Genomic DNA, 25,283 nt, shown 5'->3' on the forward strand with positions numbered 1-25,283 from the left:
AATGGAGCTACCCATCACAGCATGATGGATAGGGCTGACTACAGTGCCATTTTCCCCCTCTCCTCTCCTCTCTCTCTTCTGCTGGAACAAACTGACTTACATTTATTCTGGGACATACGGCCACAATGAGATCCCTCCACATTTCCTTGTCCTTGGTGAAAAGTTGTGCAGACTGACTACTAGGGACTAGCTAAATATCAAATAACTGTAAAGATGATCTAAACATTTCCTTTATGGATAAAAAAAAAACTGGGAACATTTTAAAACTGTCAATGTTTATAATACTGTTAGGAATTTTATGAATAATGACTAAACAATATCTACATTTTAAATAGAACTATAACTAATTAATTAACTAATCTACTCTGTTTTATTATATCTGATTAATAAATACCATTCCAGCTAGGTTGGGGAGGAAATGGATTGTGGGTTTTAAGTAAGCAGAAAGGATAGTTAACCTATGGTTGAACCGACTCAACTTAGCTCTGGGATGTTTAGATAAGGCATTGAGTGTTTTCCTAGGTTTTCCATTAGCTGGAACTCTCTGTTGAATAGTAATAGATGAAGACTTCAGAAGTTTAATCTTGATTTAACTGTGTGTCTGGAGTGAGCGAGCGAGAGGGTGGGAATAACCTTTTGAACCTGTTGGGTCCTGGTCGATAGGAGGAAGGACATTTTATAACCTATGACGTCATATTTTGTATATAAACTGTTGTTCGTGGTTTCATGGCAGCGCGCTCCGAGAATAAATACTATTATCTAATTTTGATAAGACTGGTCTCTGTCTATTTTATGCAAATAATAATCTTACAAAATCTCATAAAATAGACTAAGTGAATTCAATTAATGTTACACTTATGGGAATTATGAAATTACATGAACAAATACTTGACCCACTATGTTTTGACATCAATTACATGTGTACATTGATTCTTCATTTATATAATGATTTGTTTCATATGATATCCTGTAGAAGTTACTTTATGAAAATATTGACATTATGAAATCAGACACAGAATGTAATTTGCCTGCAGTTCAAAAGCCAATGCATTCCATAAAGATATCCCTCCCTGACTCCATCTGTCAGTTCACAAATGTCCTGGTCAGTGCACCTATGGTGAACTGCAAACCAGCCACTCGCCCCTACCAACTCGCTGGAAGGCCATCCATTGTCATGTGTTTCTGGTGAAACAGAGGGGGACTTCAAGAGTGGCGAGGGGAATCGAAGAAACCCATCAACTTCAGAACACTTGTGACTTGAATGATGCAATTCATGTTCCACGTTTCAATAATAAAACACGCATTAAATTCAAATGAGAAAAATCCCTGTCATTTTACAAGATATAAACATTGGTAACAAACATTTAATGTGGGAAGTATTTCATGTTACATGTGTAAAGCCTCAACATTAGACACAAATACAGGTGGCTCATAACAAGCCACACCGCATTTATTTTGTGAGAAATTACGCAAACTCAAAAATAATGCAGTGAGTTATGGTATACCACATCACTCTGAAGCGGAGAGCATAGCTGACTCGGTCAAAGTGGCTATCGGGGGATCTAATTAGCCAGCCATTATTTTCACACCCCCAGCACAATGTGTGCATATGGCGAATGGGGCACGTGAACACAGAATTGGAGGGGCGATTTGGGATTCAGCACTAGTCTGCCTTTTTAATTCAGTCGTGACAGGTTTCTTAAAGCTGCATCCTTTAGTGAGGCTCACGCTAACCTAAGTCTATTTCACACCAAAATAAAAAATAAATGTTACAGCGATAATAGGGGAAAAATGAAGCTCCCTGAAAAAGGAGATACTGAAAATAAGTGCAATACATAATCTAAAAACTTAAATGGCAGATTACCTAACGTATACATACGGTAGTGTATACATGGTTTTTGTTTGGAAAAAAAAGTTACATCAAGGTTGAAGAAGTGAAGGAATATACTGACATAGAAAATACACACCAGTAGAGGTTTGATATGGCAGATCTTTTGGCAGTTGTAGTAGCAGACAGCTTGTAGGAAAAGTGGTTTATTACATGATGATTTACAGGTTTGGCAAGAAACAAAATGCAGGGAAAAAAACTGTCAATTCTTGTTTTCTAGAGCAGGTATGTCCGTTTAATCTTCATCTGTCCTCTTCCTCATCCAGACTTCTGTTCAGGTTTGAAGATGGGTAGGAGACGGTTATGAGTTTGTGGTTCTGAGGGGGAACCAGCCAGACAACCCAGTTCCAGAGAGACACAGTGTGCTTCCCAAATAGCACCCTATCCCCTTATATAGTGCACTACTTTTGACAAGGGTCCATAGGGCTCCTGTCAAAAGCTATGCACTATATAGGGGACAGGGTGCTATTTCAGACGCAGTCGTAGAGACCTCTTCTCCTCCTCCAGTTAGATCCTCTGGATCTCAAACAGTCTGACGTCGGTGTCGTACCAGATTGGAGGATCCACGTTACTACGGTAACAAAAGCCCAGGGGAAAGGAGTTAATAAAGATCAGATTCAATTTGAGAGAATCACTCACAATCACCTGTGAGTCATGGAATAATTGACTCGGCAAGTAGATGTGACAAACACACTGCTGACCACCAGCTGGTACACTTTATTCCTAGACCTGGGAGCTGGTAAAGATAGCTGGATCAAAAATAGTTAGCCAGATGACCAAAATTGCTTGAAATCATCTTGAGAAATATAATGATAATGTTTAACTGACTTGACAACAGCCAATATACAAATGTTGATTTCTTTATCAACCAGAAAATCAAGTTATGTGGCTATTAATCAAAGTTAGCTGGCCAATTTAATAATCCTGCTTTTGGGATTCGGCAATTCGGGAATACCCTGCACTGCTCTTTTGTAATTACTCCAAAGTAGATCTTAACTTAATCACATTCATTCTGTACATGGATTGGGTCTTATACTACAAGTATTTACTGTCATTACAATCAAATATTTTAATCTTTCACTTTTCATTTGACCCATGTTGCTTACCGTAGGTAAATGACACCCCACGTGTATGTGCGGAACCACATGGCAGTGCCCGCGTTAGCCTGGTACTTCCTGATGAGGATGGGGTGTGGCACAGGCAGCAGGCCCACCAGGGTACCATGCTGCAGGAACTTCAGGATCTCTGACTCATCTGTCAAGCCCCTGGAAGAGAAAAACATATACTTTAGTTTTACAGGGACAGTGCACATTAATCAACAATACTGTCAAAGTGCCTGTTTCATCCAAATGGCTCATTTTTAACTGTAGTTCCTGGGCAGGTTAGATTAAAAGGATAGGTATATCTCATCCATGCTAATCCAGTTCTGGGGAATGATATTGATCACTCTGTGTTCTGGTCAGTTATGGGTTACACAATCAAAAGATCCTACAAATGCTCTGTCATACTCTCTTGAATTGAAAAGTAACCCCCTCCCCCCGCCCATTTTACATTGTTGGAAAGATTAGGATCCTTCTCCCTTACTTGTCTATGCAGATCTTCTCCACCTGAGGAACCAGGACTTGTAGCAGCCTCATGATCGTCTGGAGAGGAAGCTTACTCTTCCAGGAGAGGACCTGACGGAGAACAGTACAGAGAAAGGAGAGCAGGTCACCATCTATCGGGAGGGAGAGAAGGAAAGATCTTACCAATGATGTACATAACACCCCAGCTGTGAATGTACTCTATGTTTAGGGTTGGATGGAAAGGGGAGGGAGTTCTCTTACCCAGTCTGGAGTAGGGTTCCAGTATGTAGCTGATGCTGACACACACACTCTGGACAAACAACCCCTGGCTGGGTCTGACACTGGTGGAAAAGCCTCCTGACAGGAATAAGAATAACCATTGTGGTCATCACTAAGCTCAACAGCATTTTCTTTACAAAATCATGTCACTGAGAAGTTGCATTCTGTATATATTTTGTCCTGATACATGTTCGTAATTCACTAAATCATTCCCCCATGGATTGATTTCCAGTGAGCTGGGTTCATGAGTCTCCCCAATCAGAGCTCTTACCTCATTGTCTCTCCCTGAGTTGGACTCTGTGTTGCTGGCTCCTGCTATACCACTGGTGTTGGTGTCAGAGGACTGTGGAGAGTGTTTGTGCTGGTCATCAGCCGTTTGAGGCTGCAGGCTGTGTGTATGCTGGTCAGCGGTCATCTGTGGAGAGTGTGTGTTGTGCTGGAGACAGACCATGGTGCCATCCTCAGAGACCTGAGCCTTCTTTGTCAGCTTGTCAATAGCTACAGTGACAGCAGATTCTTAGAGAATTGTTCAATGGTTTCTAACAATGGAACAAAACTGATGTCAAATAAGGGATTGCTATGATATTTGGTGAAAATGACTAAACCAAATCAACTGCTGTTTTTTTTAATAAAAAGGGCTGAGAGAATTCCAATATCTGTGATGAACTGAGTTGTAGAGTGATAGGTTATAAGTTAGTGAAGCTTAGTGGACAACTGGCAAAGCCAAGTTAATAGAAAACAGTAGCATACCATAGGGAAATGTGCTTTGCAAAATACATGCATGCATGGAGAGCTCCAAAGAGGAGAGGGGGTACCTGGTATTGCCACGAGGCTGGCTTTGAGGGTCCCTGGCTCAGCTGGGACGGCCGGTCGGGACCCATCCATGGGGATGGTCTCCTGGGAGTTGGTACGGGAGATATGAGCCAATGTCGTCTTCTTCATCTCTAGGGCCTTGTTATGTGGATGGAGAAGAAAATGATCAATAAAAGCTTCAATGATTCAACTGCAACTGTGTCAAGTGAGTGCTGGCCCCTTTTTCATTTTAAGATCCACTGTTTGTTGTAACATGGACAAAGTTGTATGGTTTAGACTTTTACATTAGAGAGCACATTCTCTCTCTCTTTACCTTGTGGATAGTGACCGGGTCAGAGGTCAGATTGGCCAGCTGATGGAAGATGTTGCGCTTGCGGATGAGGGTGTACACCAGGTTACAGTTACCTGGAGGGGGGAGGAACAAACAGTGGGCAGGTTTATAATGTAAAGAAAAGTGCTCTTAAATAGTGTCAGTGTGGCAGTTTATGTTCTGGTCATTTAAAGTCAACCATGTTGAAACAATTCCAATATCCACCAAGAGATGGTGTAGTTCCCATACTGCCCAGTCAGTGCTTGGTAAAATCTTTGGAGGAGTGAGCCAACCTAGCCTCATGACCCCAGGTTTGCTCTACTACTTTGTGACGACTGACAATGTGAGACTATAGAGCCTGGGTCCCAGATCACTTTGTGCTGTCTTGCCAACTCCTTGTCACTCATTGCCATGTTTGGCAAGATAGCACAATCAGATATGGGACCCGAGCTAGCTACAGCCAGGCCTTACCATCAAACTGATACTGTATGAGGTTGTTGAAGACCTCGAGCAGGAAGAAGATCAGATGATGGTTCTGGGAGGCAGAGAACAGGAACCAGTTGGTGGAGAAAGCTTCCAGGAGGTGGAGCAGCTTGTTGGCTGCTACCATGGACAGACTCTTCAGGTAGGGAGACACTGTGGAGGATGGTGGAGTACTGGTGTCAAGAAACTGTAATACCCAGATGCTGCCAACAGGTGGTGACCATTTCACTGACAGTCAGACACTCACCCACAGATTTAAATAGAATAGGAGCGCTCACCATTCACTATGATGGTAAGCAGGCAGTCAAAGAGAGGCTTCAGGTGCTGGTGTCCACCTGTGATGATTTTGTGGAAAATCTAGACAATCACAAATGAACTAACATAAGGCAACTGTGCACAGTTACCTTAATAGTGTACTATGAATAGTCTCCACACACTTGAATCAGTGGTAGTTTCAGTTTATGTGCCAAGCTTTTCGGTCAACAAAGACTTTCATCAGAGCATGTAAAATATATAATTCCCTCACCCCACTCCCATCCAGGGAAGCACTGAGAAATCTCCCATCCAGACAGCACCAGTAGCACTACTCACCATGATGAGCAGATCAGCATGTGTTCCAGTGAACACAGGGATGTCCATGGGGATCCGTACCGAGTAGGTTTTATTCAGACGCACACCAAAGTTCCTCTCTCCACTCAGCAGCAGCAGGATGAAGACACCAATGTGTATCAGGCCCACACAAGCTGCAGACACACACACACACACACACACAGTGCATGTCACACAAACACACACTATAAACTAAGACAGAGTGCATGTACACCTAGTACCCAACAATCCCAAAACATACACAGACTGCATTCGGAACATGCACACAAATCACATTTTATTGGTCACCTACATATGTATACTTTCCGGCGCCGACAGAGATGGCCTCGCCTCGCGTTCCTAGGAAACTATGCAGTTTTTTGTTTTTTTACGTGTTATTTCTTACATTGGTACCCCAGGTCATCTTAGGTTTCATTACATACAGTCGAGAAGAACTACTGAACATGAGAGCAGCGTCAACTCACTATCAGTACGACCAAGAATATGACTTTCGCGAAGCGGATCCTATGTTCTGCCCTTCACCCAGGACAACGGAATGGATCCCAGCCGGCGACCCAAAAAAACAACTTCGTAAAAGGGGGAAACGAAGCAGTCTTCTGGTCAGATTTCAGAGACGGGCACATCGTGCACCACTCCCTAGCATTCTCCTCATCAATGTCCAGTCTCTTGACAACAAGGTTGGTCGGTGCAGCCAGCTGGTTTCTCCACGCATCGCGCAGACAGAAACAAACATCTTTCTGGTAAGAAGAGGGGCGGGGGCGTATGCTTCATGGTTAACGTGACGTGGTGTGGCCACAACAACATACAGGAACTCAAGTCCTTCTGTTCACCTGATTTAGAATTCCTCACAATCAAATGTCGACCGCATTATCTACCAAGGGAATTCTCTTCGATTATAATCACAGCCGTATATATTCCCCCCCAAGCAGACACATCGATGGCTCTGAACGAACTTTATTTGACTCTTTGCAAACTGGAATCCATATATCTGGAGGCTGCATTCATTGTAGCTGGGGATTTTAACAAGGCTAATCTGAAAACAAGACTCCCTAAATTTTATCAGCATATCGATTGCGCAACCAGGGCTGGAAAAACCTTGGATCATTGCTATTCCAACTTCCGCAACGCATATAAAGCCCTGCCCCAGTCTCCTTTCGAAAAAGCTGACCACGACTCCATTTTGTTGATCCCTGCCTACAGACAGAAACTAAAACAAGAAGCTCCCGCGCTGAGGTCTGTTCAACGCTGGTCCCACCAATCTGATTCCACACTCCAAGACTGCTTCCATCACGTGGACTGGGATATGTTTCGTATTGCGTCAGACAACATTGACGAATACGCTGATTCGGTGAGCGAGTTCATTAGAACGTGCGTTGAAGATGTCGTTCCCATAGCAACGATTAAAACATTCCCAAACCAGAAACCGTGGATTGATGGCAGCATTTGCGTGAAACTGAAAGCGCGAACCACTGCTTTTAAATCAGGGCAAGGTGACCGGAAACATGACCGAATACAAACAGTGTAACTATTCCCTCCGCAAGGCAATCAAACAAGCTAAGCGTCAGTATAGAGACAAAGTAGAATCTCAATTCAACGGCTCAGACACAAGAGGTATGTGGCAGGGTCTACAGTCAATCACGGATTACAAAAAGAAAACCAGCCCCGTCACGGACCAGGATGTCTTGCTCCCAGGCAGACTAAATTACTTTTTGCCCGCTTTGAGGACAATACAGTGCCACTGACACGGCCCGCAACTAAAACATGCGGACTCTCCTTCACTGCAGCCGACGTGAGGAAAACATTTAAACGTGTCAACCCTCGCAAGGCTGCAGGCCCAGACGGCATCCCAAGCCGCGCCCTCAGAGCATGCGCAGACCAGCTGGCTGGTGTGTTTACGGACATATTCAATCAATCCCTATCCCAGTCTGTTGTTCCCACATGCTTCAAGAAGGCCACCATTGTTCCTGTTCCCAAGAAAGCTAAGGTAACTGAGCTAAACGACTACCGCACCGTAGCACTCACTTCCGTCATCATGAAGTGCTTTGAGAGACTAGTCAAGGACCATATCACCTCCACCCTACCTGACACCCTAGACCCACTCCAATTTGCTTACCACCCAAATAGGTCCACAGACGATGCAATCTCAACCACACTGCACACTGCCCTAACCCACCTGGACAAGAGGAATACCTATGTGAGAATGCTGTTCATCGACTACAGCTCGGCATTTAACACCATAGTGCCCTCCAAGCTCGTCATCAAGCTCGACCCCGCCCTGTGCAACTGGGTACTGGACTTCCTGACGGGCCGCCCCCAGGTGGTGAGGGTAGGCAACAACATCTCCACCCCGCTGATCCTCAACACTGGGGCCCCACAAGGGTGTGTTCTGAGCCCTCTCCTGTACTCCCTGTTCACCCACGACTGCGTGGCCACGCACGCCTCCAACTCAATCATCAAGTTTGCAGATGACAACAGTGGTAGGCTTGATTACCAACAACGACGAGACGGCCTACAGGGAGGAGGTGAGGGCCCTCGGAGTGTGGTGTCAGGAAAATAACCTCACACTCAACGTCAACAAAACTAAGGAGATGATTGTGGACTTCAGGAAACAGCAGAGGGAACACCCCCCTATCCACATCGATGGAACAGTAGTGGAGAGGGTAGTAAGTTTTAAGTTCCTCGGCGTACACATCACAGACAAACTGAATTGGTCCACCCACACAGACAGCATCGTGAAGAAGGCGCAGCAGCGCCTCTTCAACCTCAGGAGGCTGAAGAAATTCGGCTTGTCACCAAAAGCACACAAACATCTACAGATGCACAATCGAGAGCATCCTGTCGGGCTGTATCACCCCCTGGTACGGCAACTGCTCCGCCCACAACCGTAAGGCTCTCCAGAGGGTAGTGAGGTCTGCACAACGCATCACCGGGGGCAAACTACCTGCCCTCCAGGACACCTACACCACCCGATGTCACAGGAAGGCCATAAAGATCATCAAGGACAACAACCACCCGAGCCACTGCCTGTTCACCCCGCTATCATCCAGAAGGCGAGGTCAGTACAGGTGCATCAAAGCTGGGACCGAGAGACTGAAAAACAGCTTCTATCTCAAGGCCATCAGACTGTTAAACAGCCACCACTAACATTGAGTGGCTGCTGCCAACACACTGACTCAACTCAACTCCAGCCACTATAATAATGGGAATTGATGGGAAATTATGTAAAATATATGACTAGCCACTTTAAACAATGCTACCTAATATAATGTTTACATACCCTACATTATTTATCTCATATGTATATACTGTACTCTATATCATCTACTGCATCTTTATGTAATACATGTATCACTAGCCACTTTAACTATGCCAATTTGTTTACATACTCATCTCATATGTATATACTGTACTCAATACCATCTACTGTATCTTGCCTATGCCGCTCTGTACCATCACTCATTCATATATATTTATGTACATATTCTTTATCCCCTTACACTTGTGTCTATAAGGTAGTAGTTTTGGAATTGTTAGCTAGATTACTTGTTGGTTATTACTGCATTGTCGGAACTAGAAGCACAAGCATTTCGCTACACTCACATTAACATCTGCTAACCATGTGTATGTGACAAATAAAATTTGATTTGATTTGATTTATATTTAGCAGATGTTATTCCGGGTGTAGCGAAATGCTTGTAACTGCAAAGTTCCACAGCAGAGCTGCCATATCTCTCAGTGCCACCTACTCAGACAGTTCTATGTGACTCACACTGGTCAGCTCGTGCATCATTCAGGTAGAACAGGATAGGCACCAGGACATCCAGAACATCACTGCTCTTTAACACGAAGAACAGAAACTTCTGAAACACACAAAAAATAAAAATGTTTTTAAAATTTGGATCCCTTTTAGCCCACAAAGGGGGTAAGAGGTTGAGCTTCAATAGTATATGAATAGTCTCCCCTGTACGGTGTGCAACACCATGTGCAACACCGTACAGGAACAGCAGTACTGTACTTAAAAATGTCACAGACAGAAACTCAGAGGTTAGACACAAACACTTTAGACAAGACTTGTCAAAGTTAAAACTAAATTATTATCAGAATCGTTAAGACCTTGCCCTCTAGAGAAGCTGCAAACTTAAGTTTACATTTATTTAGGTAAACACTTTAAAAAGGCACCTCATCTCCTCAGTGCATACCCGATGAGAGAGCGAGGAGTATGTAAACATGTAATCAACGTGCGACGCAATGAGGCATGTACCAGGTAGCACAGTGTTGAGGGAAGAACGGTAGAGGAACAGGATGCAGAAAGTGTTGAGAAGTGAATGGATGTGAGAGGCAGTGTGCAGCACAGAGCTCCAAAGAACGTGGCACCTAACAAACACAGATGTGCCACTTTACCCTACTCTCTAGACACCCCTCAGTGTTCTTAATGAACTGAAATGAGAGATGCAAAATTATTATTATTCAATGAACTGTAAATATATGACTAAGGACCACTAATGTTGGAAACAGCTGTGAAGAGTGAGGCTAGATGGGGGAACACCTGTGAAGAGTGAGGCTAGATGGGGGAACAGCTGTATAGAGTGAGGCTAGAAGAGGGAACAGCTGTATAGAGTGAGGCTAAATGGGGGAACAGCTGTGTAGAGTGAGGCTAGATGGGGGAACAGCTGTATAGAGTGAGGCTAGAAGGGGGAACAGCTGTGAAGAGTGAGGCTAGAAGGGGAAACAGCTGTGTAGAGTGAGGCTAGAAGGGGAAACAGCTGTGTAGAGTGAGGCTAGAAGGGGAAACAGCTGTGTAGAGTGAGGCTAGAAGGGGAAACAGCTGTGAAGAGTGAGGCTAGAACAGAAACTGAGAACCATATGACCTAGGATGGTCTTAGGGCAGAAGAACTCTGTGTGCTCCGAAACCTTGTTGAAGTCCCAAACAGATCTGGGACCAGGCTAGAAGTGATGGGGTGAGACTACTAGTCCATCTCGGACAGTATTAAGGCTACTACAGCACTGTTGTATCCTTCAATATAGGAATGAGGGGATGCCGGTGCTAGGGCTCCAGTCCAAACCTTGTTGAAGTCACAGAGCTTCCAGAAGAGCACCAGGAGTTCCTGGTGGAACTGGATCTTCTTGGTAGAGTTGGGCAGGTAGGTTTGGATCAGAGGGTTGGTCATCAGTCTGGCCAGGCCCTTCAGGATGAAGCTGAAGTCCTGGGGAAAGACAGGAAGGAAAAACAACAATCTATCAATTACAGTGACTTGAAGGGTTAAAAAAAGAACCTCTGATTGACCCATTGAGTCATATGGCTCTGGTTTGACCGTTTGAACAGTGTACATTAGTCTCCTACCTCCTCCCTATGGATCCTGGACAGGTAGTTAACAAACAGGTTGTCTGGTCCCACAAGCTGAGAACACAAGGAAGAGAAATGTTATCAGATACAACAACTAACAATTCCACGTGGCCAGAGGCAAGCTGGAGCTACCACCATGTTGCTTATTCCTATCCAGTTCTCCACAAGTAGCTGAGATGTAAAGCAGGGGTGTCAAACTCATACCATAGAGGGCCTAGTCACTGCTGGTTTTATTTTTTTCCTTTCAATTAAGACCTAGAAAACTAGATGAGGGGAGTTCCTTACTAATTAGTGACTTTAATTCATCAATCGTGTACAAGGGAGGAGTGAAAACCCACAGACACTCAGCCCTCTGTGGAAGGAGTTTGATGTCTGTTGGGGAAGCTATTCAGGTTCTCTTACCTCCTTGTCTTCCATCGCAGAGGCGGAGAGGGAGTGTAAGTGGTCCAGTTTGTGTTGAGCTGTGGCTGCAGCTGCCCCGGCCTCGTGCTCCAGAGTCACTATGAGGATCTGGACAGCATGCTCCACCAGCACCTCTCGGTAGTCAGAGAACATCAAGTAGTTGTAGGGGATACCGTACCCCACTGGGTCATAGGCGCACACCACGTTTAGGAGAGATGTGAAGAGAGGCAGGGCATGTCTGGGAGGGGGAAGAAGAAGTTAGGATGAGTGTAACACACACACACACTTCAAACCAAATCAGTCATAAAGTGTGTGTGTGTTACCTGTTATCTGTAGAGCTGAAGAAGGTAACCCAGCGGTTGAGGATGTTGTTCTCAGCAGAAGGGGGCAGGTACATGGCGTCAGAGAAACAGGTCAGAAGCAGCTTCAGCAGCTCCGTCCTGACCAGGACAGTGGAGAGGAAGATGGACACATCTTGTAAATTCCAAATCAACCCCTTGCCCCTACCCTCTACGCCAGAGGTAGGCACCTAGATTTAACCACGGGGTTGATTTAGTTTATCCCAGCAAACGGTCAGGTTTCAGAAAATAATTATAATAATTTGTACATCGCAAATTTACCACAAGTAAGCACAAAAGGAGATTGAAATGATAGTTCAAATACATACTGTACCTTGATTACATTGAGACATGATCATGTGAATTTCTATTTGTGGGAATACTTGGGAACAGAATTTCTGAATAAATTTGTATTATTATTGTTATTATTATTCCTGGTCATTTTACATTATTTTTGACCACCAACTGAAACCCAACTACTCTAGTCACTTGTGTAGATCTGAGAGGGTTGGATATGTGTAAGCATTGTAGTGGGAGTTCCATCTTGCCCCCTGATAAGCCAAGTGGAATTGTCACCGTACTAATTATATCTATCCAATCCTCTAATATCTACACAAGTAGATCTAGGAATTCAGAGATGCCCTCTCTCCATCCCCCCTGGTGCTGTGATCTCACCTGTTGAGGTCATGGATGTAGTCGAGAGGGGGTGACTGAGCGAACCCCACCCCTGCCTCCCAGATGTACTCACAACTGTCTATCGACTGCATGTCCTCCTCTGTGTCCTTTGAAACAAGAGAACACTGATGTGACCTTCAAACCTAATCAAACAGGGTTTTTTTTTCTTTTTTTTTCTCCATGAAATCCTACAAAATTCAAATAAAATGTTGTTACACTAATGTAGAACAATGATTGTTTGGTTTACTATAAAACATGGACGGGCTGACTTAGTCAGGGTCTCAAATTACTGTTGAGCATTATAATACAAAAGGAGCTATTTCAAAATATGGTTGTGCATCAGCAGTTTCTCTCTTGTTATGTCAGTCACTGACTGTCACTCAATTAGCCAATGTCAGTTTGAAAACTGTAAAGTTACTCTAGCGGCCAGCTATCTAAACTTTTTTTTTAAATGGACCTTTATTTAACTAGGCAATAATAACAAATTCTTATTTTAAATGACCGCCTAGGAACAGTGGGTTAACTGCCTTGTTCAGGGTCAGAACGACAGATTTTTACCTTGTCAACTCAGGGATTCAATCTTGCAACCTTTCGGTTACTGGTCCAATGCGCTAACCACTAGGCTACCTGTCGATTACTTGTAATAATCATAGTTGAATAACCGTCCGGGGGCCACAACTGATTTTTTTTAATCCACTCTCATTCAGATATCATAGTAAAAACTGCAAATATTTCTCTCCACCCAATGGCAAAATGTGTTGAATTTCAGCAAACTTGCTTTAAAACTGGACATTTTCTCAATACCCAACAACAAAATGTAGAATTGCAGGAAATAAACTCTAAAACTTCTCTCCACTGCCAAGAGCGGGGGGCCGCTGAAATGTTTTGCTTGCAAGGTGGGGGGGTTTGGGGCCCAACAAAATGTTGCTTATGGCCCCCCCAAAAGGATAGGGCTGGCTCTGACTACATGTCTGGGTACAGATCTGGGTACGCAGACCTGCCGCTCATGTTGAGTTCCAATTTTTGATGGCTCCCATCCCCATCAAAGTTGCCCATCCCTACTTTATATAGATCACTATTCCTGACCAGGGCCTATAGGGCTTTCGTCAAAAGTAGTGCACTATATAGGGAATGGGGTGTCATTTGGGACACAGCCTTTGTTCACACTTCTGTCCACCTTGTGATTTTACAAGTGGCCTGAGCTGAGCACTCATCTGACTTTGCCCACCTATTGTTCAACACCTCTGCAGAGAGAGATTTTAACTGCCTAGGAGTGTCAGCAGCAGCCCCATTTTTAATCTTCATAGATTACTATAGTAAATTCAGTTGTGTAGGAACTCTGTCATGATATTATTCACTCTAATCAATAGTTAGACTCTAACCTTGGTAGTGATAGGTGTGTGTGTGTGTGTCTGTGCATGTTCCTCAGGCAAGCAAATTAGCCTTTCCAAATAGTTAGCAGTCATTCAGCCTTAACTGCCTGTGTGTGACTGCCTGGATCCTTGAATCGATAGGGATACACAGAATACACACAGCCCCTGGCTATTCTCCATCTCCACTCTGCTCCACACAACTCTGCTGTCCATTTTTTTCCTCACACCATCAAGTGCTCCACTGAGTGTGACATTTCCGTGTGCATGCACGTGTGTATGTTGAGTAGCTGTGAGTGAGTGGTCAACTGGAGGATAGGGAGGGTGGAGGGTGACCATTTTATTTTCACGGCCCTGTCAAACACCATTGGGCCCTGTGTGGCCGGAAACAACAGCATAGGTGTTTGCACAGTGGATAAGGAGTGTCCACCACCCTCCTCCTCCTCAGCCCAGTTGACAAACATGGCCCAGGGTCACACCTCACCTCACACTCAGGACTTGAGTCACTCATTAATCCTGGAGCCTAGTCTGCACAGGGGAGCTAACAGGTGCATTACACACAGCATGGAAGCACAACAGGGGTCTAATGGGACATTCTGTTCACTTTGGAACCAATCTTAATTTGAGAGTAATGCGAACGTCTGCATAATCTCGTTTTTGTGAGCAGATCTTGAGTTACAATTTTCCCCCGCAAAATTAAATACAAACTTTAAATTAAACAGTTGGACGGACCCTATAGCCTTCTTAGACTCAACAACTCTGAAGCAATTATCAGCAGACAAAAAAATAAATCACTAAAAGCAGATCACCCAAGAAGAAATATTCATGCAGAGAAAATGACAAGGAATGGATGGCATTCCCATAGAATTCTATTCAACATTTTAGGACAAAGTAGCGCCTCTATTTACACAAATGACAGCACACGTCACACAATTCAGTACTTCCTAGTTCCATGTATCAAACCGTTATTTCAGTTATATTAAAACCAGGAAAATCTGGAGTCTCTTACTGATTATAGACCCAAGTTTAAGTTTATTAAATTGTGTCAACAAAATAATAACAAAGCTTATAAGCAATAGAATGGCAAAAGTCTTACCAAATGTGATACATATCAAATGGTATTTATTCAAATTTGACACTGACAAACAAATACAATAAAATGTTCCAGTTTAATACAATACTCAAAAAACAAGCTATAGGTTTATCAATAATGGCTGTTGATATGGAAAAGACTCTTGTAAAAAAAGCTATAATATACACAAATAATACTGTACATTATCTGATTCAATTTCTTTAGAAAGGGTCAGGGTCACAAGACAGAGATGTCCCCTCTCCCCCTCCTGTTTGCACTGGCAATTGAACCAGACCCAAACATAACGGGTATCAGTAATGGTAAACATGAATATAAACTAAACTTATTCGCAGATAACCTCCTGTGATACCTGACCAATATACTACAATCAAGATATAAAATTAACGTGGGGAAAAAAATATGGCAATAGGAAAATAAAAATAATAATTCAAGATCTGCAGCAATCCTTTAAATACTTAGGATGCTTACTAAGTGACAACAAACAACAAATATTTAAAGATAACTTTATTCCATTACTCAACAATATGAAAGCAGATTGAATTAAATAAGCCTATTCAGAAGGGCATGGCCAATTACCTAACCGAAGACATTCTTTAAAAAATATATACTCGGTCATAACAGACTTTATTTGGCCAATTAAAAATGTATTGAATAAAAAAGGAACGTTTTATATCTTTCTACGTCTGAGGGTGGTTTTAACCTTCCAGACGTGGGATTGTATGAACTAGCTACGCAAGGCTTTTTCTTAATAAATATAGTTAAATGCACTAGAAGAACAAATGGGTACAATTGAAGATGTGAATGCTCATCCCCAGAATAACTTCATAGTTTATAACAATACGGAAGAAAATGAAATGTATTCAACAAGAACCAATATCACTCCCTAAAAACACAACATTATGGAACAATCCTTGGATAGCTTATCAGAATTCACTGATAAATTGGTCTACATGGAAAACTAAAGGCATAGAAACTGTAAATGACTTGGTAATAGGAAATAAAACATTTTCAATGACAGCTTTAAAAAGCCATTTTGGATTGAACAATGCAGACAAAATTCAATGGAAAGGCAAAACCCTCCCCTAACCCGGATGACGCTGGGCCAAATTGTGCCCCGCCCCACAGCTGCGACAGAGGCTGGACTCGAACCCAGAATCTCTAGTGGCACAGCGAGGCAGTGCCTTAGACCATTGCGCCACTCAGGAGGCCCCCTCTCATAGCGTTTCTGTATGAGGTTACTCACCGGGCCGGCTCTCTTGTGGCTCTGAACGGTGAAGTCTGGACAGAAGAGCAGGTCAGATACAGCCAGGAGGAGAGACTCAGCCAGGGGCCTCGCTCCATCATCATTATCTTCATCCTGCTAGGAGACAGACATCATCATGCTCATCCTAGGACACAATCCTCCTCCTTGCCTTCATCCTGCTAGGAGACAGACAATCATCCTGCTAGGACAAAATAATAATAATCACCATCCTGCTGAGAGACAGACATCATCATCATCATGCTCAACCTAGGACACAATCCTCCTCCTCATAACTTTTATCTTGCTAGGAAACAGACAAAGAGTTCGGCCACAGGAAAGAACGCGTATTTTAGATACTAATAGTGCATGTATACAGTACCAGTCAAAAGTTTGGACACACCTACTCATTCCAGGGTTTTTTCTTAATTTTTACTATTTTCTACATTGTAGAATAATAGTGAAGACATCAAAACTATGAAATAACACATGGAATCATGTAGTAACAAAAAAGTGTTAAACAAATTAACATATTTTTCATTTGAGATTCTTCAAAGTAAATCAAATCAAAATCAAATCTAATTTATTTATATAGCCCTTCGTACTTCAGCTGATATCTCAAAGTGCTGTACAGAAACCCAGCCTAAAACCCCAAACAGCAAGCAATGCAGGTGTAGAAGCACGGTGGCTAGGAAAAACTCCCTAGAAAGGCCAAAACCTAGGAAGAAACCTAGAGAGGAACCAGGCTATGTGGGGTGGCCAGTCCTCTTCTGGCTGTGCCGGGTGGAGATTATAACAGAACATGGCCAAGATGTTCAAATGTTCATAAATGACCAGCATGGTCCAATAATAATAAGGCAGAATAGTTGAAACTGGAGCAGCAGCACGGCCAGGTGGACTGGGGACAGCAAGGAGTCATCATGTCAGGTAGTCCTGAGGCATGGTCCTAGGGCTCAGGTCCTCCGAGAGAGAGAGAAAGAGAGAATTAGAGAGCACACTTAAATTCACACAGGACACTGAATAGGACAGGAGAAGTACTCCAGATATAACAAACTGACCCTAGCCCCCCGACACAAACTACTGCAGCATAAATACTGGAGGCTGAGACAGGAGGGGTCAGGAGAAACTGTGGCCCCATCCGAGGACACCCCGGACAGGGCCAAACAGGAAGAATATAACCTTAGCCACCCTTTGCCTTGATGACAGCTTTGCACACTCTTGGCATTCTCTCAACAAGCTTCATGAGTTGTAGCGATGAGACAAGACAGTAACTACTAACAATTGGATACCACGAAATTGGGGAGAAAAAGTTCATTTGTGGAATTAATGCTTTTGAGCCAATCAGTTGTGTTGTGACAAGGTAGGGGTGGACGACAGAAGATAGGGCTATCTGGTAAAAGACCAAGTCCATATTATAGCAAGAACAGCTGAAATAAGCAAAGAGAAATGACATTCCATCATTACTTTAAGACATGAGGTCAGTCAATGGGGAAAATGTCAAGAACTTTGAAAGTTTCTTCAAGTGCAGTCACAAAAACCATCAAGTGCTATGATGAAACTGGCTCTCGTGAGAACCGCCACAGGAAAGGATGACCCAAACTTACCTCTGCTGCAGAGGATAAGTTCATTATCCCAAATAAATGCTTCACAGAGTTCAAGTAAGACACATCTCAACATCAACTGTTCAGAGGAGACTGCGTAAATCAGGCCTTCATGGTCGAACTGCTGCAAAGAAACCACAACTAAAGGTCACCAATAATAAGAAGAGACTTGCTTGGACCAAGAAACATGAGAAATGGACAACAGACCGGTGAAAATCTGTCCTTTGGTCAGATGATTCCAAATTTTAGATTTTGGGTTCCAACCGTCATGGCTTTGTGAGATGCAGAGTAGGTGGAATGCAAGGTACACTTAACCAGTATGGCTACTACAGCATTCTGCAGCGATACCCCATCCCATCTGGTTTGCGCTTAGTGGGAATATCATTTGTTTTTCTACAGGACAATGACTCAACACACCTCCAGACTATGTAAGGGCTATTTGACCAAGAAGGAGAGTGATGGAGTGCTGCATCAGATGACCTGGCCTCCACAATCACCTGACCTCAACCCAATTGCGATGGTTTGAGATGAGTTGAACTGCAGAGTGAAGGAAAAGCAATCAACAAGTGCTTAGCACATGTGGGAATTCCTTCAAGACTGCTGGAAAAGCATTCCAGGTGAAGCTGGTTGAGAGAATGCCAAGAGTGTGCAAAGCTGCCATCAAGGCAAAGAGGGTTACTTTGAAAAATCTCAAATATAAAAATATATTTTGATTTGTTTAACACTTTTGGCTACTACATGATTCCATGTGTTATTTCTAAGTTTGACTTTCTTTACTATTATTTTACCATGTAGAAAATAGTAAAAACAAAAGAAAACCCTTTGAATGCGTAGGTGTCCAAACTTTTGACTGGTACTGTATCTGACATTGTAGTATAAAATGGGTTAAGGATTATCAATAACGAGCATGACAAAAACATATCAAACTCAATTGTGTTTCGAGACCATAGTACTACCCTTTCCAAATACTTAGCAGGTCTTCAGGCCACTTTCACCTTAACTGCCTGACTGTGTGTGACTGCCTGGGTCCTTGAAGCTATCGGGAAAAACATAGTACCCCAACCAGTTCAGTCTGTAGTAGAGAATGCCTCACCGATTGCTACAACCGTTCCGCATTCACACAGACTCCCATAATAGTTTGGCATTCACCCATCCAGCCTCTCATTTTAATTAAAGGCTATCCAATACCTACCCAATTCAACCACTGGCCAGGAGGGAGGGATGGGGGAGGGCGACACAATAGGAACAGTGTTCAGGCAGGCTGAGATGCTCTACAGGCCAGGTTACAGGAGACCCAGCTGGTCCAACAATTAGCAGACATGGAGGGAGAAGCCACCTCACCTCAAAAGAGTTCTCTGCCTGGGACAGTGACCTGACTCAACACCAGGTCCGTGTTCATAAGGCAAAAAACCCTGGAAGAAGATGGACTGTAACGGGGAGGTTCTACTAGGGCTATAGCGGTCACGACATTCCGTCAGCTGGTGAGAGTCAAGCAAATAACTGTCGGTCTCACGGTAATGGAAATAAACACATTTAGCATCTCCTGGCTTCCACAGGTAGCCTATAAGCCACTAATGCAGATCTTTGGAACATCTACTTTAAAAAAAATAAAGTATAATAAATCCATGTAATATAGCCTACACCTTCACAATAAATCCATTATTTATTTTAAACAGGTTTAAAGGAGCATGATATGAAGAAAATAGTCTAACATGGCTCACTGGAGAGACGCTATCCGAAGCGGTGCAGCCAGCGGGTTTCTCCACGCATCGCGCCGACAGAAACAAACATCTTTCTGGTAAGAAGAGGGGCGGGGGCGTATGCCTTATGGCCAACGTGACATGGTGTGATGAAAGAAACATACAGGAACTCAAATCCTTCTGTTCACCTGATTTAGAATTCCTCACAATCAAATGTAGACCGCATTATCTACCAAGAGCCACTTTAAACAATGCTACCTTATATAATGTTACTTACCCCTACATTATTCATCTCATATGCATACGTAGATACTGTACTCTATATCATCGACTGCATCATTCATTATTAACATATTCTTTAACTAGCCACTTTAACTATGCCATTGTTAGAAGACAAGCTTCTCTTCGATTATAATCACAGCCGTATATATCCCCCCAAGCAGACACATCGATGGCTCTGAACGAACTTTATTTAACTCTGCAAACTGGAAACGATTTATCCGAAGGCTGCATTCATTGTAGCTGGGGATTTTAACAAGGCTAATCTGAAAACAAGACTCCCTAAATTTTATCAGCATATCGATTGCGCAACCAGGGGTGGAAAGACCCTGGATCATTGTTACTCTAACTTCCGCGACGCATATAAGGCCCTGCCCCGCCCCCTTTCGGAAAAGCTGACCACGACTCCATTTTGTTGATCCCTGCCTACAGACAGAAACTAAAACAAGAAGCTCCCCCCGCGCTAAGGTCTGTCCAACGCTGGTCCGAGCTGGGGATTTTAACAAGCTGACTCCACACTCCAAGACTGCTTCCATCACGTGGACTGGGAGATGTTTTGTTGATCCCTGCAGTCAGAAAACAATATTAACGAATACGCTGATTCGGTGTGCGAGTTCATTAGAACGTGCGTTGAAGATGCCGTTCCCATAGCAACAATTAAAACATTCCCTAACCAGAAACCGTGGATTGATGGCAGCATTCGTGTGAAACTGAAAGCGCGAACCACTGCTTTTAATCAGGGCAAGGTGTCTGGTAACATGACTGAATACAAACAGTGCAGCTATTCCCTCCGCAAGGCTATCAAACAAGCTAAGCGCCAGTACAGAGACAAAGTAGAATCTCAATTCAACAGCTCAGACACAAGAGGCATGTGGCAGGGTCTACAGTCAATCACGGACTACAGGAAGAAATCCAGCCCAGTCACGGACCAGGATGTCTTGCTCCCAGGCAGACTAAATAACTTTTTGCCCGCTTTGAGGACAATACAGTGCCACTGACACGGCCTGCAACGAAAACATGCGGTCTCTCCTTCACTGCAGCCGAGGTGAGTAAGACATTTAAACGTGTTAACCCTCGCAAGGCTGCAGGCCCAGACGGCATCCCCAGCCGCGCCCTCAGAGCATGCGCAGACCAGCTGGCCGGTGTGTTTACGGACATATTCAATCAATCCCTATACCAGTCTGCTGTTCCCACATGCTTCAAGAGGGACACCATTGTTCCTGTTCCCAAGAAAGCTAAGGTAACTGAGCTAAACGACTACCGCCCCGTAGCACTCACATCCGTCATCATGAAGTGCTTTGAGAGACTAGTCAAGGACCATATCACCTCCACCCTACCTGACACCCTAGACCCACTCCAATTTGCTTACCGCCCAAATAGGTCCACAGACGATGCAATCTCAACCACACTGCACACTGCCCTAACCCATCTGGACAAGAGGAATACCTATGTGAGAATGCTGTTCATCGACTACAGCTCGGCATTCAATACCATAGTACCCTCCAAGCTCGTCATCAAGCTCGAGACCCTGGGTCTCGACCCCGCCCTGTGCAACTGGGTACTGGACTTCTTGACGGGCCGCCCCCAGGTGGTGAGGGTAGGCAACAACATCTCCTCCCCGCTGATCCTCAACACTGGGGCCCCACAAGGGTGCGTTCTGAGCCCTCTCCTGTACTCCCTGTTCACCCACGACTGCGTGGCCACGCACGCCTCCAACTCAATCATCAAGTTTGCGGACGACACAACAGTGGTAGGCTTGATTACCAACAACGACGAGACGGCCTACAGGGAGGAGGTGAGGGCCCTCGGAGTGTGGTGTCAGGAAAATAACCTCACACTCAACGTCAACAAAACTAAGGAGATGATTGTGGACTTCAGGAAACAGCAGAGGGAACACCCCCATCCACATCGATGGAACAGTAGTGGAGAGGGTAGCAGGTTTTAAGTTCCTCGGCATACACATCACAGACAAACGGAATTGGTCCACTCACACAGACAGCATCGTGAAGAAGGCGCAGCAGCGCCTCTTCAACCTCAGGAGGCTGAAGAAATTCGGCTTGTCACCAAAAGCACACAAACTTCTACAGATGCACAATCGAGAGCATCACCGCCTGGTATGGCAACTGCACCGCCCTCAACCGTAAGGCTCTCCAGAGGGTAGTGAGGTCTGCACAACGCATCACCGGGGGCAAACTACCTGCCCTCCAGGACACCTACACCACCCGATGCTACAGGAAGGCCATAAAGATCATCAAGGACATCAACCACCCGAGCCACTGCCTGTTCACCCCGCTGTCATCCAGGTGCATCAAAGCTGGGACCGAGAGACTGAAAAACAGCTTCTATCTCAAGGCCATCAGACTGTTAAACAGCCACCACTAACATTGAGTGGCTGCTGCCAACACACTGTCAATGACACTGACTCAACTCCAGCCACTTTAATAATGGGAATTGATGGGAAATGTAAATATATCACTAGCCACTTTAAACAATGCTACCTTATATAATGTTACTTAGCCTACATTATTCATCTCATATGCATACGTATATACTGTACTCTATATCATCGACTGCATCCTTATGTAATACATGTATCACTAGCCACTTTAACTATGCCACTTGGTTTACATACTTATCTCATATGTATATACTGTACTCGATATCATCTACTGTATCTTGCCTATGCTGCTCTATACTATCACTCATATATCCTTATGTACATATTCTTTATCCCTTTACACTTGTGTGTATAAGACAGTAGTTTTTTGGAATTGTTAGTTAGATTACTTGTTCGATATTACTGCATTGTCAGAACTAGAAGCACAAGCATTTCGCTACACTCGCATTAACATCTGCTAACCATGTGTATGTGACAAATAAAATTTGATTTGATTTTATTTCAGAAGATCAGAATAGCATACTCTGATTTGACTTTGTTAGGTCCTGATCTGGCTATGCCAAATGGCTGTGGGCTACACTAGTTCCTTTAGCAGACAAGATTTGCTTAGAAAACTGTGGCATTATTGTATAGTATGAAGAAAACAATTGAACAAACGATGAGGGCGCAACATGAGGCTATTATGTATTGAGCGGTTAAGAAATATGTATTCCTATATGCTTAATTTTGAGTTATTAACGTAACTTTAGTTCTACAAACATTGGGTTATATGTTTTGATTTGTAATACATTGTAAGGTTGTATGATGCGACAAATGATGATTTTAAAAAAGTTTATTGAAAAAGGCATGAGCTCTGCTTTGTTTTTTTGCACACGCTGTACACACTACATCAGTCATTTACAATTTGACAAGCACTAGATAATGCCTAGAATTTCAAGGAGGCATCCCCTTTGTTTGGCTGTAATGCACCCTAAAATAAATCCATGCCTTTTGTGGCCAGTGGCCTTTGTGCCCTTCTCCCTGAGTGTTGAGCGAGCCGAATCCCTTCTCACTCACATGGCTATCCATCATGTGATTGGGTCTCACAGGCTACAAGTGAAGAGAGCCACATCGGGGACGCAACTGCGTGCGACCTTATCCAATTCTGAGGTGCATATTGAAGATATTGGAAGATCTGTCCACATTTACTTGTCGTCAGCCAACAAGATGAGTAGGCTTAACGAATAGCAAAAATACATCTACGATCCTCCATAGTACGAAAGTCGACCTATTGTATTCTCTGCAAGAAATAAATATTCCAAACATAGTCTGGGACAGTTGTGGGATGCAAAAGATCCCAAATTAATACAAGCACTAGCAACAACAAAAACTTTTTTACGCAATGTGGCTGACGCATTAGAACAGAACGTTTAGTTTAAAACGTTGATAAACTATTAGGCCATTTCTTCACATTATAAGCGTAGTAGGCTATAAGCGCAAATGTTCCATTAGCGGAAAACACCAATATCAAAAGTGACCGCAAATGCAATTATACATGTAATATTTTTATTAAAAAAGGTGCATTTTTATGGTGAAAATTATCTTCCCCAAACTTGAAACTCATGCGCTGATTATGTATGCAGGTTAGGCTCTACACCCCTTGCAAAGCAGATTAATTATTTGGCCACTTTAGTTGTGATACAAACCTTTTTAAAACATATAGCAGTCCCTCCAGGATTCCGCGATCGCATTATTCAATGCAAAATCAACCAATCAGCGCATATTATGCAAGACCTGGCCATTTTGACCAATTCCTGCACTTTTAGAGCATAAAAGGGTCCAATCAAAGCAGGTTAGTAATTTTGACCAATTACTGCACTGTTACCGTGGAAAATGGCCCAATCAAACCACAAGTCAACAACGTTTTTTTCCCCCCTGGCCTGTCAGCTTATTCACATGCGTAGATGGGTGATTGTTGATGGCTGACAGGCAGTACAATGAACAGAAATCAATCTAATTTGCCAACAAAAATAACAGCTAACGACCGTGCAAAACAATTAACAGTCACTTGGAATCCGCAAAGCATATGAGAATGTCAGAACAGTTCCCAAAGCAGAGGTAGATCACATTGACTGAAGTTAGGGAAGTTAGGGAAGACTGTGGCAAGCACTGAAAGTGTCAAGGTGAGTGGCGTTTTACTCAACTGACTCTGCTAACCTTGGATTTAATAGGGTGCTCAACACTGCTCTTCCCAGTCTGTCTATGGAGAGCGCTGCTCAAAGCACTGAGTGCAATTTGTCAGCATTGCCGTGTTAAACTCTAAAACTCTAAAATATGGATCACAAAAGCACAATTTTTCTGGATTTTTTTCAAATGGAATAATAATCAACCACAACTCTATTTTTTACGTATTCTGTTCTTTATCTCCCTTACGACCCTTTTCAGAAAAAAAAAAATCACAATATCAAGAATTTTGAAGACAACTTATTAGAAAGAAATATCAATCCTCAAATTGAAAGTGATTGATCAGCTTTTAATCTATTTGTGTTTTTTAAGAGATGGAGAGAGAGAGAGAGTAGGAATGGGAGGTGCATCTCGTGTTGATAGCAAGCCCCAAGCCTGATGGAGAGGTGTGTGAGAGTGAATGTGAGTGAATTATGACAGAGCTGTTTGTTCAGGAAAATAAACAGAATTGAGCACTTTAGATGTTTCTAATTGTTTTTGTATTTCGTATTCTGCTTAAAATCGCCCTAAAACTGAGCACATATGACTATTGCTTTATATGAAATTAACGTGTAAAAAAACAAACATTGTATAGGCTAGGCTACATGGGGTGTGCGACCATGATTTGAAAAAGTCGCAAAAAAGGCATTATTTCTTATGCTGGGCATGATTCACAAGTGATAATATATAATTC

General features: G+C 43.3%; 1 protein-coding gene across 3 annotated transcripts in view; it reads right to left on the reverse strand.

Annotated features, from left to right (window-relative positions):
- Positions 1–1,142: 1,142 nt before the first annotated feature.
- Positions 1,143–25,283, reverse strand: part of LOC112257948 (protein HID1) — a 30,781-nt gene continuing 6,640 nt past the window's right edge. The window contains exons 4-20 of one of the 3 annotated variants that reach the window (XM_024431906.2): positions 16,413–16,529; positions 12,707–12,813; positions 12,017–12,133; positions 11,694–11,931; positions 11,289–11,345; positions 11,011–11,151; positions 9,717–9,807; positions 5,930–6,081; positions 5,617–5,695; positions 5,327–5,491; positions 4,859–4,950; positions 4,548–4,683; positions 4,004–4,230; positions 3,715–3,810; positions 3,473–3,564; positions 2,995–3,153; positions 1,143–2,459 (exon numbers count right to left, since the gene is read on the reverse strand). In XM_024431906.2, coding sequence (XP_024287674.1) covers positions 2,396–2,459; positions 2,995–3,153; positions 3,473–3,564; positions 3,715–3,810; positions 4,004–4,230; positions 4,548–4,683; positions 4,859–4,950; positions 5,327–5,491; positions 5,617–5,695; positions 5,930–6,081; positions 9,717–9,807; positions 11,011–11,151; positions 11,289–11,345; positions 11,694–11,931; positions 12,017–12,133; positions 12,707–12,813; positions 16,413–16,529 — 2,130 coding nt within the window. In that variant the 3' untranslated portion in view covers positions 1,143–2,395. Of the gene's footprint in view, positions 2,460–2,994; positions 3,154–3,472; positions 3,606–3,714; positions 3,811–4,003; positions 4,231–4,547; positions 4,684–4,858; positions 4,951–5,326; positions 5,492–5,616; positions 5,696–5,929; positions 6,082–9,716; positions 9,808–11,010; positions 11,152–11,288; positions 11,346–11,693; positions 11,932–12,016; positions 12,134–12,706; positions 12,814–16,412; positions 16,530–25,283 lie in introns of those variants that run through there. The other 2 variants (XM_024431916.2, XM_024431926.2) reach the window with 2 other exon arrangements.

This window comes from Oncorhynchus tshawytscha, linkage group LG01, assembly GCF_018296145.1.
Source record: "Oncorhynchus tshawytscha isolate Ot180627B linkage group LG01, Otsh_v2.0, whole genome shotgun sequence".
NCBI lineage: Eukaryota > Metazoa > Chordata > Actinopteri > Salmoniformes > Salmonidae > Oncorhynchus > Oncorhynchus tshawytscha.